This window comes from Pyrus communis, chromosome 14, assembly GCF_041283825.1.
Source record: "Pyrus communis isolate YQ-2024b chromosome 14, ASM4128382v1, whole genome shotgun sequence".
In the NCBI taxonomy this organism is placed as follows: Eukaryota; Viridiplantae; Streptophyta; class Magnoliopsida; order Rosales; family Rosaceae; genus Pyrus; species Pyrus communis.
In genome coordinates, this window is record NC_142578.1 from 22,613,975 (window position 1) to 22,630,590 (window position 16,616).

Consider the following 16,616-nt stretch of genomic DNA (forward strand, 5'->3'; position numbering starts at 1 on the left):
TCATGTAACCGATCAACTATTAAGCCAGTTAAAAGTTGGAAACTTCTTGAAACCAAATCCGAAACCCTGAAGGGCGGAGGGGCAAAAAACACCGAACGAAAACAATCACACGCTCAAAAATAAATAAACAAAAACAAAAAAAAAAAACAAAAACAAAAACAAAAATGGGAGAGAAACCAAAACCAATGCCAAAGTCGTAGAGAGACTTGTACGGTATAAAAGACGAGAGCCAGAGCCACCTCCCTCCTCTCTATCCCTCTCTTCGCTCTGTCTCTCTCAATTCAGGAAATGGAGTTGGAGGCAAACAAGATTACTTTCACTTCCTCTGTAAAACCCTAATTATCGATCCCCTTCTTCCCCTCTCCCTCTTTCTCTCTCAAGAAACCCAACTTTCTCTCTCTATCCCTCTGTATCTCTCTACAATCTTCGATCCCTCTCCGCCAATCGATCCACTTAAATCACTTCTTGAGGAAAAAGAAGACCCTTTCTTTCCCTCTCCGCCCTCTCCGAAACCCCACAATTTCCCAATCCAAAGCTCACGATCTGTGGCGTTCGATTTCAGGGACTGATTTTTTTCTTTTAGGGTTTTGGGGTTCTCGGCTCCGTCAAGGCTGGCGGGGATTCGGGTCAAGTAAATGGCGGATCCGCCAGGTATCCGCCTCCATCGCTCGTGTGTTTTCTCTCGATTGGGTAGGATAGGGTTACGTTGCTGTCAAGATTTTTGCTGCTGCCTAGAGTGAGAAGCGGAAACAAAGCATGCTGAGCGTGCTACGCGTGCACCTCCCTTCGGATATTCCCATTGTAGGCTGCGAGCTCACGCCATACGTGCTCCTGCGCCGGCCTGACAAGAATGTCACGACAGACGATGTGCCGGAGTCAGCCCCTCTTGATGGCCACTTCTTGAGGTACAAGTGGTAAGTGACAATTTCCCCGATCAATTTCAGTTTTTGTTTGTCATTTTTTGTTTGCTTCATTTGGTTTTCGGGATTTTTCACTTTCTGGTATCTTGGGGGCTTTGAGCATATTTGGGGCTTCTGGGTTGGTTTGTTTGGTAGTGTTGTTACGCGGGTTTTAGCAAAGGTTGTAGCTTTATTATAGTCTATAGGGAAAAGGTTCTAGGTGTGTTGAATCTTAGTGTAATGTGTTCATGTATTGTATCTTTTGGTGTGTGTTTTTTTTTTTTAATCATAACATCGTTTGGCAAGTTTGTATATTTGTAGTTCTACATTCATCACTGTTTAATTCTGTTTTTGGATTTGAATTCTGTGTAGTTTTTTCTCTGATGATGTATTACTGTACTAATTGCCTTTAATTGTGTAATTGAATTAGAAAAATTTGATGATCTCAATAGCATCATTTACTTCAAATGAAAGGTAAATGATTCGTCTCCGACTCAAAGCTCATTTGGTAAATTACAACTGGGCCAAATTGGGTTTCGAGTTAGAGTTTACAAGTCTAGAATAGTTTGTTATAGTAAGAATTAATAGGAGAGTTATGAATGCTGCAACTACTGTAGCACTGATAAACATCAAATTGTTGATACCAGTTTGGAAATCCAGTTTGCATTACTACTAATTTTTTTTTTTTGGTAATACACGTGTGTTTGGAGCGCCCAATGGTATGTATTAGAAATATATTAAAGCATTTATTCTGCTTCTGAGCTTGTGGTGAAAACTAGTAGCCAGGCTGCAGCTTATAGCTCCACTTATGGATACTTATCCTCCACCGGTATCACACTTACCTTTGCACCGACGTCCAGAATTTGCAATTTCTTTTTTCCATTCTTTTATTCCCCCCCCAAAAAAAAAGAAAAAAAAAAGGAAAAAGAACGAAAGAAAGAAAGAAAGAGAAAAAACCTGACTGAATTTTGACTAACTTTTAATTATCTTTCTGTATATATTTTTGGGTTTTTTCAATCATAGCCAGTTTGCATTGGTCCCATTAGAGAACTAACCTTTAAAAAAATAAAATTTAAAACTAACCTGTTTTAGGTGACGTTGGGGCCGATTCACAATCAAGATCAAGTTAAGATGTGGGCTGAGATTGCAGTGTAGATATTCGAGATCTCAATCCACATCTTGATTCATATAGTGACCCCATTTTTGTCCTTTCAAGTCCAAAGCAGGTTAATCTTCTAAGTTTGTTATATAAAAAGGGGATATTTTTCCAATGGGCCAATACGATAGATTATTTTACGAAGGAACCCTTGTTTCACTCTCCCTTTGATGTGCAGTTGACCTAAATTCTTATTCATCAGTTGTGCTGTTTTGTGTTATAAACCAACTAGAGGATATTTTTAAAGCTTTTATTTTAGTGTCGGCAGTTAGTCGTGTTAGAGGATGCACTAAATTTTATTTTCCGGTCATGTGGGGAGAAATAATGTCGCCTACTCCTTTGAGCTTTGTGTTATGCAATTAACGTGATGAGATTCTATCATTCAATGACAAAATATTGGGTGCTTAAATTGCACCTGATAGCACATATGATGATGATAGTTGATTCGGGTCAGCATATTTATCTGTTTACCAGGCACATATTGACAAGATCTTGGCATGACGTCCCTTCTTTCTTATTCAAAAATTGATGATAATTAGTATTTAGTGTTGGATTTTACATGTCTATGCCACTTTAGCGCATCGAATTTGGTTAGAGGATGCTTAGGTTCCAACATGAATCAGTTGACAAATTTTTATCCTTCTTAAATACATAATTGATCTTCAACATTGTTTCCATATGTAGAGTGAGGTAAGCTAGGGAACTAGTAAATTCAGCAAGCTGATTGATGTTGAGGCTTCAGATTGATTAAATATTTATAAATCTTTCTTTAAAATAAACATCTTTAATATGGATTAAATCTTTTATTTTTTGGTTTAATGACGGTTTCAGTGATTTATGTTGCCCCATTCTTGATCTTGGTTGCAGGTATCGCGTACAAAGTGATAAAAAAGTTGCTATCTGTAGTGTACATCCATCTGAGCAAGCCACATTGCAGTGTCTAGGTTGTGTTAAGGCCAAAATACCTGTTGCCAAAAGTTACCATTGTTCACCTAAGTGCTTCTCAGATGCATGGCAGCATCACCGTGTTTTGCATGACCGTGCTGCTAGTGCTGTAAATGAAAATGGAAATGAGGAAGAAGAGGTGTTTGGACGCTTCAATAGCTCTGGATCTGGAGTCCTTAACACTAGCTTATCTGGTTCCATGTCAAGCACGAGTTTGACGAATGGTTCAGCACCTTTATATCCTGCAGCTGTTACACAAAGGAGTGGTGGTGAAACATGGTTTGAAGTGGGCCGCTCTAAAACGTATACACCAACCGCTGATGATATTGGGCATGTTCTTAAGTTTGAATGCGTTGTAGTTGATGCTGAATCAAAAGTACCTGTGGGACATGTCAATACCATATTAACTTCCCGTGTTATTCCAGCACCCTCTCCCAGTCCACGGCGTCTGGTTCCTGTCAATGGAGTTGACGTCATGGGGCATTTAGATTCAGATGGCCGTATTTCATCTTCTGGAACTTTTACTGTGCTTTCATACAACATTTTGTCTGATGTGTATGCCACTAGTGAATCATACAGTTACTGCCCTTCATGGGCACTTTCGTGGCCCTACCGCAGGCAAAATTTGCTGCGGGAAATTGTTGGCTATCGCGCAGATATTGTTTGTCTTCAGGAGGTATACATTCATGCTTGATCAGTTCTTTTCACGAACTTCCTTTTTAATAATTTTGATATTGATAAGTAGAGCATTACTTGAATGTCTTGATATCTTCAAGAAAATTTTCTTGGATTCATGAAGATTAGGTTATTATTGAACTAGATATGTGGAATTAGTGAATGCTACATGTCATAAAGAGCTTGTCCATTTCAGTGTAAGTTATGAAAGCGCTATATGCATTTTGTGTTGTTCGAACTGATCATTGTCCCTCTCAGGTTCAAAGTGATCATTTTGAGGAATTTTTTGCCCCCGAGCTGGACAAACATGGTTATCAAGCACTATATAAGAGAAAAACAAATGAGGTCTCTTAGCTCATCCTTTATACATATTATAGCTTGAATAAACTTCATATGACTTATGTTCATGGCTTTTGAAATTCTTTTGGCCTTTAATTTACGTTCTTTGGCTTCAGGTTTACAATGGAAACACACAAACAATAGATGGTTGTGCAACATTTTTCCGTAGAGACAGATTTTCACATGTCAAAAAATATGAGGTTGGGAGAGTGCAAGATATAACAGTGCATTATATATATATGTTTTATTTCGTTCTTAGTCTGAAGCAATTTGTGTTTATGCAGGTTGAATTTAATAAGGCTGCTCAGTCATTGACTGATGCAATGATTCCAAGTAATCAGAAGAAAAGTGCTTTAAATCGATTAGTTAAGGTGGGCTTGATATTTATGGATTTTAGTGCTGAACCTGATCTTTTTAAATTGATCTTGTTCTAAGAAGCTCATGCCTGGATCTCAATGTGTGTGTAGGATAATGTTGCGCTCATAGTGGTTCTGGAAGCAAAATTCAGCAATCAGGGAGCTGATAATCCTGGGAAACGGCAACTTCTTTGTGTGGTAGGATATGCATGTGTTTTTGTACTTGTAATATTTGAATGGTCTTGTAAGTTGAATTTGTTGTACTCTTTGGGATTTGTAATCTTTTCAACTGCCCCAATTTCAATGCACGGGCATCTTTCAAGGCATCTTGTAACACGTTTTTCTGATGGTATGGAATACAGGCAAATACGCATGTAAATGTCCACCAAGATCTGAAGGATGTCAAACTCTGGCAGGTAACTTGTATTTTTGGTTCTTCCATACAGTAGTGTATGGTTTTGATCATTTATAAAATGGCATTCCGAAAGTGTGCAGTGAGATTTGTTAAACTAATCATGCCCTTACGCCTACTGTCATAAAAGCTGTTCCTAATATTGTGTTTTCTTGTGTTTCTTATCAGGTTCACACTCTTTTAAAAGGACTAGAGAAAATAGCTGCCAGTGCAGATATCCCGATGCTGGTGTGTGGGGATTTTAATTCAGTTCCTGGAAGGTCTGTTGATTGTTACTGATGATTTTTAATTGGATTCGAGAATTTATTACTGGTATGTTGCTTGCTTAAGGTACTGCTGAACTTTGTTGCAGCGCTCCTCATACACTTCTGGCTATGGGAAAGGTAGATCCATCGCATACAGATTTACAAGTGGATCCTCTTAATATACTGCGCCCTCTCAGCAAGCTGATACATCAGCTACCACTGGTAATACATGCTTTCTATTGTACTGGCTTCTTGATCATCTTTTTGTTGTTATTGTTGGGATTGTGGAATATGCGTGTTTTTGGGTTATAGGGCTTGTGTTGATCTGAATTACTATTGCAACTCACAGGTTAGTGCATATTCATCATTCGCAAGATTGGGAGTTGGTCTTGGGATGGAGCAGCAGAGAAGGAGAATGGATCCCACCACAAATGAGCCATTATTTACAAATTGCACTAGAGATTTCATTGGTACCCTAGATTACATATTCTACACCGGTAAGTTTATGGATTACAAATTTGTTTGATCTGTTCATTTTGATGCCTCACTGTGATAGACCATTATTCATAAAGTTAACATGTGATTGCAGCTGACTCCTTAACGGTGGAGTCCTTGTTGGAACTCTTGGATGAGGAAAGCTTAAGGAAAGACACAGCCCTTCCTTCTCCAGAGTGGTCATCAGATCATATTGCACTTTTAGCCGAGTTTCGCTGCAAGCCTAGAGTTAGACGTTGACACATTCAGGTAGTCTTTCAAATCTTTGTTGTTTTATATTCTTGTTTGTTGGGCTTCATTTGTTTTTGTTTCTTTCTTTTTTGTTTTCATTTTCTAGTCATTTTCTCAGAGATCAATTTAGGAAGATTTTGGCATTAGGGGGAGGAAGATCAGGTACACTAATGAAGTACATCCAGTGTGACTAAATATGATTGTATCACTAAGGTTGATGGTGTGACATCCGCTTAGTTGGTTCAGGGCTAAGAGTAACGCTTTCTACTTCAAGAAAACCTCTCAATTTGAAATATCAAACATTGTCGTTTCTTGTGTTCTCTTATAAATAATGAATGCATAAACGCCTGTGTTGCGCGTGTGTGTGTTGTATGGCTCCACTTATGTGGTTTTTGTGTTGATGGCAACCTCGATGCTTGTAGGAGAGAGCTCCGGAGGCATCCATGAAAAAGGCTGAAAGAAGCTGTTGGATTGAGTTAAGTTATTGTAAGAATGGTAGATCATGCCCCAAAGTTCTTTCCAGGTATCTCCTTGCGGGATCCTTGCTTATGATCTGCTTTGTATTATGCCACCTTTGTCTTTATAGAAAAGCTATTATGATCCCTGCTCAATTCCGATATCGTTTTTTGCCTAATCCCTGAAAGGCATGTGGTTAGTAGGCCTGCAATTGCTTGCTTCTTTTCTCTTTTATACCTTGGGTTCTCCTGTGCACCTGTGGATCCGTTTAACACCTGTGGATCCGTTTAATTTTCGGTAAGGAAACACAGGATGAGGAATAAGTTTTTGATGTTTTTTTCCTTTTCGGGTTCCGTCTTTCTATTGAAGTAGCTCATCTTGTTTGCCACTGAGTGCATTTGGTTTTCCATATCAGCATAAATGGTTTTATACATGTGTGAGGGTTGCTCGTTCTTTTTTCGTTTCTTCTCGGGGATGAATGTTGGAAGGAAAAAAATTTCAGTTATTCAAAACATTGGCAGTTGTAGTCCGAAATACGGAAGAAAAACACAAACTAATCGTCAATCGAAATGCCCGCGTGGTTGATTGGTTTTTTAATTTTGTTTTATCACTTCCGGCATCCTCGGAGGGAATATGAATGTTCATCCGGACTTGAATTTTGTTCTACAAGAATGGGCGTGACTGCTGCCTCGGATATGGGCTCAAAAGTTGAGAGATCTTTAGATGTCTTTGGAACACGAGGTGGTACATCAAGTCATTATATTAGCAGTAAATTGTAGCAATTGTCTTTCGATTTTAATCAAATTGGAGCAATGGTTCTTTTCATCAACTTTGCTTAAATCATGAAAATGTGTAGCTATGGGTTTTTTCAACTTTGCTAGAATTTTGTCAAAATAAACTATGTTAAAAGAACCATTGCTACAATTGGGGTCTCTCAATTCATCAAAACGTGGCGTTATGGCTATTCTCGTTAACTTCATTAGAATTTTGTCAAAATGAGTTATATTGGAAAGAACATTGCTGCAATTAGGTTAAAATTGAGGGACCATTGCTCCAATTGGGTTAAAGTTAAGGGATCATTTATCCAGTTGAATTAAAATTGAAGGACCAATGGTTTTTTATTTTTAGTTGATGGACCGTAGCTGCATGTTTTAATGCGTTGAGAGACCAATGATAATGAATTTTTAGTTGATAGACCATTACTTCAATTGAGTTAAATTTAAGCGATCATTATTACAATTTACTCATATTAGACAAATGAAGGGACTCAGGGACACTTGAAAAGCAACACTTTCCTTCATTTATTTTTATGACATATGGTGTATCATTTTGTTTTTCGAGCATATAAAAATTTCTCCAAGAAGTGATAGATAAAGCAACATGAAATTGACAGTGATGATATTTAAACATGCAAAAATGACACTTTCCCGAGTACATGGAATGTCCCACGGGCCAAATTGTTTCTCACGATTGAGGAAAAGGCACAACTCGAGACGAGACCAAGAGTATACGATGCGGGCACAACCCGAGAATTGAAATCAATGCTGTGCCTGCAATAAGCGAACCTCCGGCCGACAACAATGCAGGCCGGCCACGATCAAACACTGTTACAACTCTCTTGCATATAAGTTTGAATACTTTAAAACACCGTAAAAATTTAAAATTGTATTCGTCTAAGGGAGAATAAAAAAAGAGACTAGGATGGAAAGACATGAAAAGATAAGAGAAACAATGACCGTGTCTCAGCTAAAAAACGTACTTTTATCTGTGTAAAGTGACTGGCTTGCCTTGGCTACGAACCTATCAAAATATCTAGGGGTACTTTAATCAAACCTCATTTGGTTTCTGTCACCCAGATAAACAATCTTAACATGAATTATAATGTGATGCACATTGCACCATTCCAACCACAGCTCAATTAGTGTGACGCAGACCCGTAACATTCCTAAGTTGAGATACACTGAAGATGACAGTAGTCGAGCTGCACGAAATACCGCAAGTCTGCACTGCACCCACCCTTGCATCTCCTTCGATTTATTATCAATGACCCCGGAGATTAATCCTGAAAAACATACAAAAGGCAATGGGCAAGGATGTTTAAATGGTTATATAACTTAATCATAAAGACAAATGCAACATATTCATTCAAACCAACACGACTAATGTAGTACAAGTCAGTGCACATAAGCATTTCACTAAAACTTGAACTGATGAGGACTGCCCCGAAACATTGGTGAACCGACTTCCTTATTTACCAAACCATATCCTCATACTCACAATCTAGGAAGAGTCACTAGCATATAAGGATTGGAATATGAAAGAAAGATGGCAGCAATCGGAAACCCGATTATCATTCCTGTCTTTTTAAAGTTTGTATTAAGTAACCCATATGGAGCTTCAAGAACCAAATTCCTTTCTACAGATTGCCATTTATTATCTACTAAAGCCACTTAATGGACAGGAAACCGAACCTGTTCATCTGCAAGTTTTCAGAGCATTAGCTGTGCACTTTGAAGCACCGTAACTTTGGAAACATCTGAAGCAATTCATCACGGCTCCGTTTCTACAAGAATATTAATACAATTAGAACAATTGGTCAAAGTTTTAGTAACTAAAAGTTCTACCAAATACAAACTAACCTTAATTCCAATACATCCATTAACATCAAGAGTTGTAAGTGTGTTTGAGCAGGTCAGTGAAAGGGCCTCCAAGCATTTATCGGTCACCCCAACTATCCCAAATAAGCTGCATCGTTTCATTCATAAGTCAGTAAGATCACTGAAATGCCTGCAGGTTTCATTCAACAGCATGGGAACCGTGTAGGTTTACTTAAAAATAAAAGTATCCAACAATGTCAATTTTTCTGTTTCTGCTACATGTATGATTTTACTCTGGTTTTCAAAATAACTGTGATATTTCCTAACTTCACTTTATTTATTTATTTTTTTAATTTTTTTTAACTTTTGGAGATAAGTGTTGGAATCTAAAGGTCTTCACTTAAGTCGATCAAAGACAGAGTATATGGAGTGCAAGTTCAGTGCAAACGGAGGCTCAAATGAGTTAGGGGTGAGGATTGGAGATCATGAAGTACCAAAGAGCGACAACTTTCGCTACCTAGGATCTATCTTGCAAAAGAACGGAGAGTTGGATGGAGACCTCAACCATAGAATACAAGTTGGATGGATGAAGTGGAAGAGTGCACCTGGTGTGTTGTGTGACCGTTGTATGCCACTAAAGCTCAAGGGAAAATTTTATAGGATGGCAATAAGGCCAGCAATGCTTTATGGCACGAAATGTTGGGCGGTCAAGCATCAACACGTACATAAAATGGGTGTAGCGGAGATAAGAATGCTTCGTTAGATGTGTGGGCACATGAGAAAGGATAAGATTAGGAATGAGGATATCCGAGGTAAAGTGGGAGTAGCCGAAATTGAAGGAACGATAGAGGAACACCTAGGAAGACTTTGGAAGAGACTCTAAGAAAAGACTTAGAGTACTTGGATCTAACGGAAGACATGACACAAAACCGAGAGCAATGGCGTTCTAGGATTCATATAGCCAACCCCATTGAGTGGGAAAAGGCTTTGTTATTGTTGTTGTTTGAATTATACGGCCTACTGCACAGGAAACCCTAAAATTAGACTTAACCAGTTACACAAAGCAATGCTGTAGCTCAATCCAATGTCTTCTAGGTCTCTAAATGGGTTTTAAATAAAGAAATAAAGAAGATAAGCAACATTAGTGACCGCTATTGCAGACCGGCCGAAAGATTTTCAACCTTGTGATTCCATCCCAGCTGTCAAACACATTCAAATATACTGTAACTGAATAAGTGACCAGAGTTTGAAATTTCTCAAGTCAAGAATGCAGAGGCCAGAGTTGAGCCTTATATTCTTTAAAAATTCTTATCAAGATTACGGATTACCTGAGAAATTCAAGACATGTGCAACCCTGCGCAACGACTATGACCCCCACGTCAGTGACCCGTACACACCTATTAGAAAGTGGAGATTGGTTTTGAAACTGTAATGCGTCTCCTTTGTTTCATATACATGTTTCTTTGAGTGCTGCAGTTACCAACTTACCATGTCAAATTGAGAGAAAGAAGGCCCTTGCATCTAGCTATACAAGCCACCCCTTCATCTGACAGATTCTGAAACATGATTCCATGATTATTTACCATCATTTTGGTAAAGTGTTCCAAAAGAATTATGTCAGCAAAACTAAATCTAGTTAATCTTACCTGGGCACCACATAAATCCAAGAATTTAAGATGGGAAAGAAGTGATATTTTCTTGTAAGCTTCATCAGTGAAGCTAAGCAAACAAAATACAGCCAATCAAAATACAAGAAGATGAACTAGCTCAAATTTACAAACAACGACTATCAAATACCTTGACAGGGCGTACAAATTTAGACTATGGAGACTAGGACAACCGTGCAATATCTGCTGCAAGCCAGAATCTGTTAACTTGACACACCTGTGAATAAAAAGTTATAATACGTAAGCACGGAAGGGAAGTTGCGGCTTTTTCATAGGATAATCAGTTTCACCACTGGTTTGTGTAGAAGGTAAAGTGTATTCAGAGGAATAACTTATAATATCAGGTTATAGCTATAAGCAATTCCATTTTTAGATAGGTCATAAACTGGAAACCACACAATCGAAAAATCATTGGTGTGATTTCCTGTTGTGACACATACAACAACAAAGCCTTACCACTAAGTGTGGTTGGTGTGACACATAAGCAGATAAAAAAATTAATTTCTTACAAAATTATCTTTTCGTCAGATGATGTGATTAAGATCAGTGTTTCCTACCTTGTCAGGTTCAACAACTGTAATTCTGGATAATTCTGAGCAATTAATTGCAAGCCTTTGTCTGAAAGGTTCTGTGATTTTCACATCAAAATAAACAATTGAAATAAATTCTTCATAAATAAATGTTAAAACTTAAAGGTTGACTAGCCAATGTAACATATAACAGTCACATACGGTACCTACGTAAATAAGGGATACATCTGAAGCATACCATAAACTACTTCAGGACAATAAAAACCAATCTTTTGCAGAGACAAGGTTGAATAGAAACTATACAGATTATGCATATATGTTTCAAAGTGTATAGTTTGTAACTCACAAAGCACTGAAATAGGATGGGACCAAGTGACAAGTACCTTACAGCCACTTACGTTCAGATCAACTATATGTTTGCAGTTCTTCACCAGGTGCGCTATACCTATATCTGTTACCCTGAAATTCAATGCATATTCCCAAATTCAGTGAAAGCAAACAACATTTCAACCAGAAATAAGATTTGAAAGACAAATCAAACTTTAATACCTGACATTCCAATAGATCGAAAATTCCTTCAAACTGGGGCAAGCACTGGTTACAGCTTCAATTCCCTTATCAGATATCTTCTGGCAGCCATTAAGATTCAAAACCTCCAGATCTTGAAGAGAATCTCGACACTGTAGAAATGCGTAATTTTCTTTTACACAATCAGAGGTATCAAAAAGCATCTGTCTCTGAACAATATTGTGTACTTCATTAAGTACTCATTGTTCTTTGACACAAGTATTATAACGACTACATTTAGCCAGCTCATCCAGATTCCACATTTTGAAGGAAACGTGAGAATTATAATAACAGGTGATCTGCTGTGCAAGGGATAGAAGTTATGAAAAGCTAGGTCTGGTAGAGTAACTGGTTTCCTTTCCATTTGCAATATCATGCTACACAAACATGTCTTGTGCTGTAAGATCCCCCAACTCAAGAAACCACAAATAACTTAGAAGATATGAACAGAAGCTTTGTTGATTCTACAAGTCGAAAATATAAAGTCTTGAAGCTTAACCCAAAATTTAGACTTAATCACAAGCTTGATTAGTCCTAACCCTGTCATGCTTCTCATACCTTACAAATACTGACAGGACATAGGTAAACTCTTTTATGGTATGCTTTCTGTGTGGCAAGAAATGCTCATATGAGTGTCAGTGCCCTACAATACAGACTCGTTAAAACCCATTATAATGCCTTGATGCTGGCAAATCAACAATCTTCCAACTGCACCTTCTCTGGCATTTGTATTAGTTAAAATTTAGTGCAAAATGGAGTGAAAAAATTGTTACAATTATAAACCTCCTAATTTTCACAAGCATTATTATTATTATTATCATTACAACGTTCTTTCCTCGTACACCAGAAAACCAATATCTTCTTACTTCTTTGAAATATAAAATTGGCCGCAAGCTCATACTAGAATGAATGTTACCTTGCTCTTTACAAGTTCAAGATGCTTGTCTTCAATGTCTTGTGCAAATTCAAGGTTTATATGCTTCACATGCTGATATCTCGCCTGGAAATATTGCATCAGGAATCCATATCAATACAATCATCCACTTGAAGCATTTTGTAAACTACAAGAAGCAAACACTACATCCCAATCATTTTCAAAACACCAATATAGCATCACTGAAGAACAATTTTTTATTGCACTTCTATTTACAATGGACAAACCAACCATCCTTTCTTCTTTCTTAAAACATGACCTTGAAACAAAAAAAAAGGCACTATTTTGCGCTAAGATCACCAAAACATGGTCATTTCGGTGTTTTCCGCTAACATTTACCCCTTAATCATCGAATGCCGGTATCAAACAAACACAATTGCAATCAAATTTGCTACATCTAACTTCTAACCAATGAAAGAGCATCCACAAGGCGATTCCCAGCATTATTCATCTCTCGAAAATCCAAAAGCTGAAACAAGAACCAAAACCCATGTCACAAAACCACATAAAAAACACACCACTCTTTTACCCATCTCAAATTTTCAATTTTTAAGCAAAAACAAAGGATCAAGTCAAGAAAAAAGAAGGAAAAAAAAAAAGTACCAGCCAAATGGAGGGGCAGGATATGAGAGTTGCGTTGAGCCATGGGCTGACTAGCAAGAGAGTGATGAGGTCTCTCTGCGGAAGTCTTGTGCTCACTATTTTCAGAACTTTGGGAATGGTTTCTCTGCTCCAAGTTACTTCCTCCTCCCCTGCTTCTACTTGTTCCTCCTCCATTTTTTATTAAAGAGAGAGAGCGTGTGAATTTCGTTCTGCGTTGGTTGTATTGTATCTTAGGAAATGTTTGGCAGCTGAGTGACTGCGTCTGCTAATTATTGGTATTGGGCTATTGGCAGGGCCGGACTTACCCAGAGAACGATGGCACGCCCAACTTTTAGGCCTAGCCCAAGTAGAAACAACAACTAGGGGCTAGTTGGTAGAGATGAACTGACGGTGAACTCCGTCTCGGATTAGTGTACGTTGTATGGATTGCATCTAGCGGGTGATGTCTCACCTATCGAGTGATGGAGCCTCGCTTATGATTTCGCTCGCCCATGATGATATTACTTGTGCCTAAATATAAGTTTGTTTTCATCTTCTATCTTTGTGGTAGACTTATATCGAAATATTTGCTTGTAGTATCTGTTACGAGTTTACTTTTGTATCTTTTCGTTTGAATTATCTCTAAATCAATAAATTGAGCACACAAAAATATGCTCATACGACAACTCTTATAATTTTGTTATCTATGAAATTGCTATGGCTTTCTAAAACAAAAATAAAAAATGTCTACATTGGATTTCATGGTGTACTCGGCATTCCAAAGCTTCAGCCCAAAAATAAAACCCAGAGCAAAATGAAAGCTTACCTCTTCTCTCTCCTAAAACCCCGAACCCCCTCCTCCTCACCCACCAACCTCCTCCTCCACCGCCACCACCAACAGCGGGGCATAACCAAAGTCCGCCTCAAATGGGTCAAAAACCGAAGCATCGACCACGTCATCGAAACCGAGACCGACCTCAAAGCCGCCTGCCTCCTCAAGGACGCAATCAAGCGCTCTCCCACCGGCTTCCTCACCGCCAAGTCCTTCGCCGACTGGCAGAAGCTCCTCGGCCTCACCGTCCCCGTCCTCCGCTTCCTCCGCAGGTACCCAACTCTTTTCCAAGAATTCCCACATGCCCGTTACGCCAATTTGCCATGTTTCAAATTAACAGAAACTGCATTGTTGTTGGATTCACAAGAACAAAGTATACACAAAACCCATGAGAGTGACACTGTGGAGAGGCTCTGTAGAGTGCTTATGATGACAAAGTCTAAGACTTTGCCTCTCCAGTCGTTGTATCCCTTGAAATGGGATCTGGGTTTGCCTGATGGTTTCGAAAAAATGTTGGTTCCGAAATACCCTGATTGTTTTCGGATTGTTAAGGCCTCGAATGGGGTCGGATGCTTGAAGGCCATACAATGGCCTAAAGAGTATGCGGTTTCGGAATTGCAGAGAAGTAGAGAGGGTGGTGATTTGGGGGATGAGTATAGGCAGTTCAAAAGGGGGCAGACGGTGTTGGCATTTCCTATGAATTTTCCGAGGGGTTATGGTGGGCAGAAGAAGGTTAGGGCATGGATGGAGGAGTTCCAGAAGTTACCGTATATTTCACCATATGAGGATTCTAGGCATATTGATCCTAAGAGTGATCTTATGGAGAAAAGGGTAGTTGGAGTTTTGCATGAGTTCTTGAGCTTGACTCTTCATAAGAAGACTAAGAGGAACTACTTGAGAAGCTTGAGGGAGGAATTGAATCTTCCACATAAGTTTACGAGAATCTTCACAAGGTATCCGGGGATTTTCTACCTCTCGTTGAAGTGTAAAACAACCACTGTTTCACTCAGGGAAGGGTACCATAGAGGGAAGTTAGTGAACCCACATCCCCTCACAAGTTTGAGAGAGAAGTTCTATTACGTCATGAGAACAGGGCTTCTTTATCGGGGTAAAGGTGTGAACATGCTATCCCCGGAAGAGATTTTACTTAACAGTATGGAGAGTGAAAGTGGGCAGGAAGAATCTGAAGAGGAAGAGGCTGGAACAGGTGATGAATGCTATGAAGATGAAGTATCGAATTCAGATTCAGAAGGGTCTGATGAAGATTGACGTTTGTATCAGAAGTTAGACATTGTGCTTACATTCCATGTCAATTGCACTCACCTTAAAGTAAGCAACTTCACCAGAAAGATTGATTTCATAGATTTTTCTTAGTTAACGGATTTTTGTCCTCTCATCTCTGTACTAAAAAGTTTGTTTTCGGGATTGCTGCTTGAGATGTTTAAATTTTTCTGCACAATATGGTATTGATTATGAAGTTTAGGTTTAACCTTCTGACTAATTGCAAACATAATCTTTGAAACGTTGCAAGCTTGCTTTTTGTTGGTTTTTTTACTTTTAAGTAAAATGGAATCGTCAAAGAATCCAAGTTCCGTGCAGAATGCTTTCTGTTTTGTGTACGTTTTTCCCAAATTCATATTTCATTTTCCCATGCGTTTTGTAATGCGACCTTCAATACAATGTTATAATATTAACTTCAAACCGTTGTACATACTTTCGGTCTCTCAGTTTTAGATTTGGGAACTTATGAACTGCTGAATGAAATGAGGATCATATTATGGAAACCACAACATGGCATATAAAACTATTACTGGATAAAGTTTAGGATGAACTTCGAGTACTCTAGCGTTTAGAGCATTTGAAATCTGTTTTAAACATCCTTGTTCAAACTGAATTGTGGAAACAAAATCTACAACGTGCTATGTTCTGTGGAATCCATGTGTTGGGTTGATTCCCAAAATGTTGTAGATTGGTTGGTTGTTATTTGAGATAAAACCAAAGGAATTATTTGGTTCTAAATTTGTTGATTGTGTTGTCATTTGGTTCGATAGCTATTAGGTGCTCTTATATTTTGTTCTCATGAAAGATATCAGATTATGTTATTTCTTAGAGACACAGTAACATGAACAGTTCTGATAACACTGGGAATAGCGTAACATGGTAGTGTTGCTTCTCTTTTTTTAACATGAGAAATATCGCAACGTATCTGTAATCTTGACGGCTCATCTGAATGATATTATGTTTCAGCCTTTCTTCAAGTGGTGCAGCATTTCAAGTGTAATACAAAGACGATGTTTCGAGGATGCAGGAAGAACCTTTGAGGTGAAATCATCAAACTCTTTCCAACAGTGGATTCGAAAGTGAGTGTGAAGCTTCATGGCACGCAATTGAACTTTTATGCCACACCATGAACTAATGATACGAAGTTGCAATTATTATTTTGATTCCTTGCGTCAGCCTCTTTGCAATGTTCTTATGCCGTTGCATAGTGAGAGATGTAGATGTGTTTTGTGCTACCTTCTTTCTCCACTTATGTTTCGACAATACTTGCGTCAAGAACTTTCCTCATTCCCACTAAATGTGACATCATTATATCGAACAATAAGTATAATCGAAACTATTCTTTTCCTTTACCATCAAGTCATCTGTAGAAAAATTCATTCGGTTTGAATACTATTTAGCCATACATATTGTCGAA

At 38.4% G+C, this 16,616-nt stretch overlaps 3 protein-coding genes across 7 annotated transcripts; 2 read left to right on the forward strand and 1 right to left on the reverse strand.

The window, feature by feature from the left end:
* Positions 1-48: 48 nt before the first annotated feature.
* LOC137712771 (carbon catabolite repressor protein 4 homolog 1) lies at positions 49-6,364 on the forward strand. Of its 3 annotated transcripts, none has more exons than XM_068451929.2 (12): positions 49-914; positions 2,923-3,676; positions 3,934-4,020; positions 4,131-4,214; positions 4,299-4,385; positions 4,482-4,568; positions 4,733-4,786; positions 4,951-5,042; positions 5,135-5,249; positions 5,377-5,524; positions 5,617-5,771; positions 6,176-6,364. In XM_068451929.2, the coding sequence occupies exons 1-11, from the start codon at positions 757-759 to the stop codon at positions 5,760-5,762; spliced, it is 1,812 nt and encodes a 603-aa protein (XP_068308030.1). In that variant the 5' UTR covers positions 49-756; the 3' UTR covers positions 5,763-5,771; positions 6,176-6,364. The 3 variants fall into 3 exon arrangements, with proteins under 3 accessions (XP_068308030.1, XP_068308032.1, XP_068308031.1); XM_068451931.2 differs by having other exon boundaries at positions 161-914; positions 5,860-6,364; XM_068451930.2 differs by having other exon boundaries at positions 166-914; positions 5,872-6,364.
* Positions 6,365-7,814: 1,450 nt separating this feature from the next.
* Positions 7,815-13,349, reverse strand: LOC137713111 (F-box protein At3g58530). Of its 3 annotated transcripts, none has more exons than XM_068452368.2 (13): positions 13,108-13,347; positions 12,914-12,973; positions 12,487-12,570; positions 11,553-11,683; positions 11,402-11,462; positions 11,031-11,101; positions 10,604-10,690; positions 10,453-10,525; positions 10,295-10,362; positions 10,135-10,203; positions 8,849-8,954; positions 8,681-8,772; positions 7,815-8,271 (listed from the first exon to the last, which is right to left on the reverse strand). In XM_068452368.2, exons 1-12 carry the CDS (start codon positions 13,279-13,281, stop codon positions 8,707-8,709), a joined length of 1,050 nt encoding a protein of 349 aa, XP_068308469.2. In that variant the 5' UTR covers positions 13,282-13,347; the 3' UTR covers positions 7,815-8,271; positions 8,681-8,706. The 3 variants fall into 3 exon arrangements, with proteins under 3 accessions (XP_068308469.2, XP_068308468.2, XP_068308470.2); XM_068452367.2 differs by having other exon boundaries at positions 11,387-11,462; positions 13,108-13,346; XM_068452369.2 differs by lacking the exons at positions 7,815-8,271; positions 8,681-8,772 and having other exon boundaries at positions 8,860-8,996; positions 11,387-11,462; positions 13,108-13,349.
* Positions 13,350-13,735: 386 nt separating this feature from the next.
* Positions 13,736-16,551, forward strand: LOC137713053 (protein WHAT'S THIS FACTOR 9, mitochondrial). Its single transcript, XM_068452290.2, has 2 exons — positions 13,736-15,247; positions 16,166-16,551. Exon 1 carries the CDS (start codon positions 13,793-13,795, stop codon positions 15,185-15,187), a length of 1,395 nt encoding a protein of 464 aa, XP_068308391.2. The 5' UTR covers positions 13,736-13,792; the 3' UTR covers positions 15,188-15,247; positions 16,166-16,551.
* The last annotated feature ends 65 nt before the right edge of the window (positions 16,552-16,616 follow it).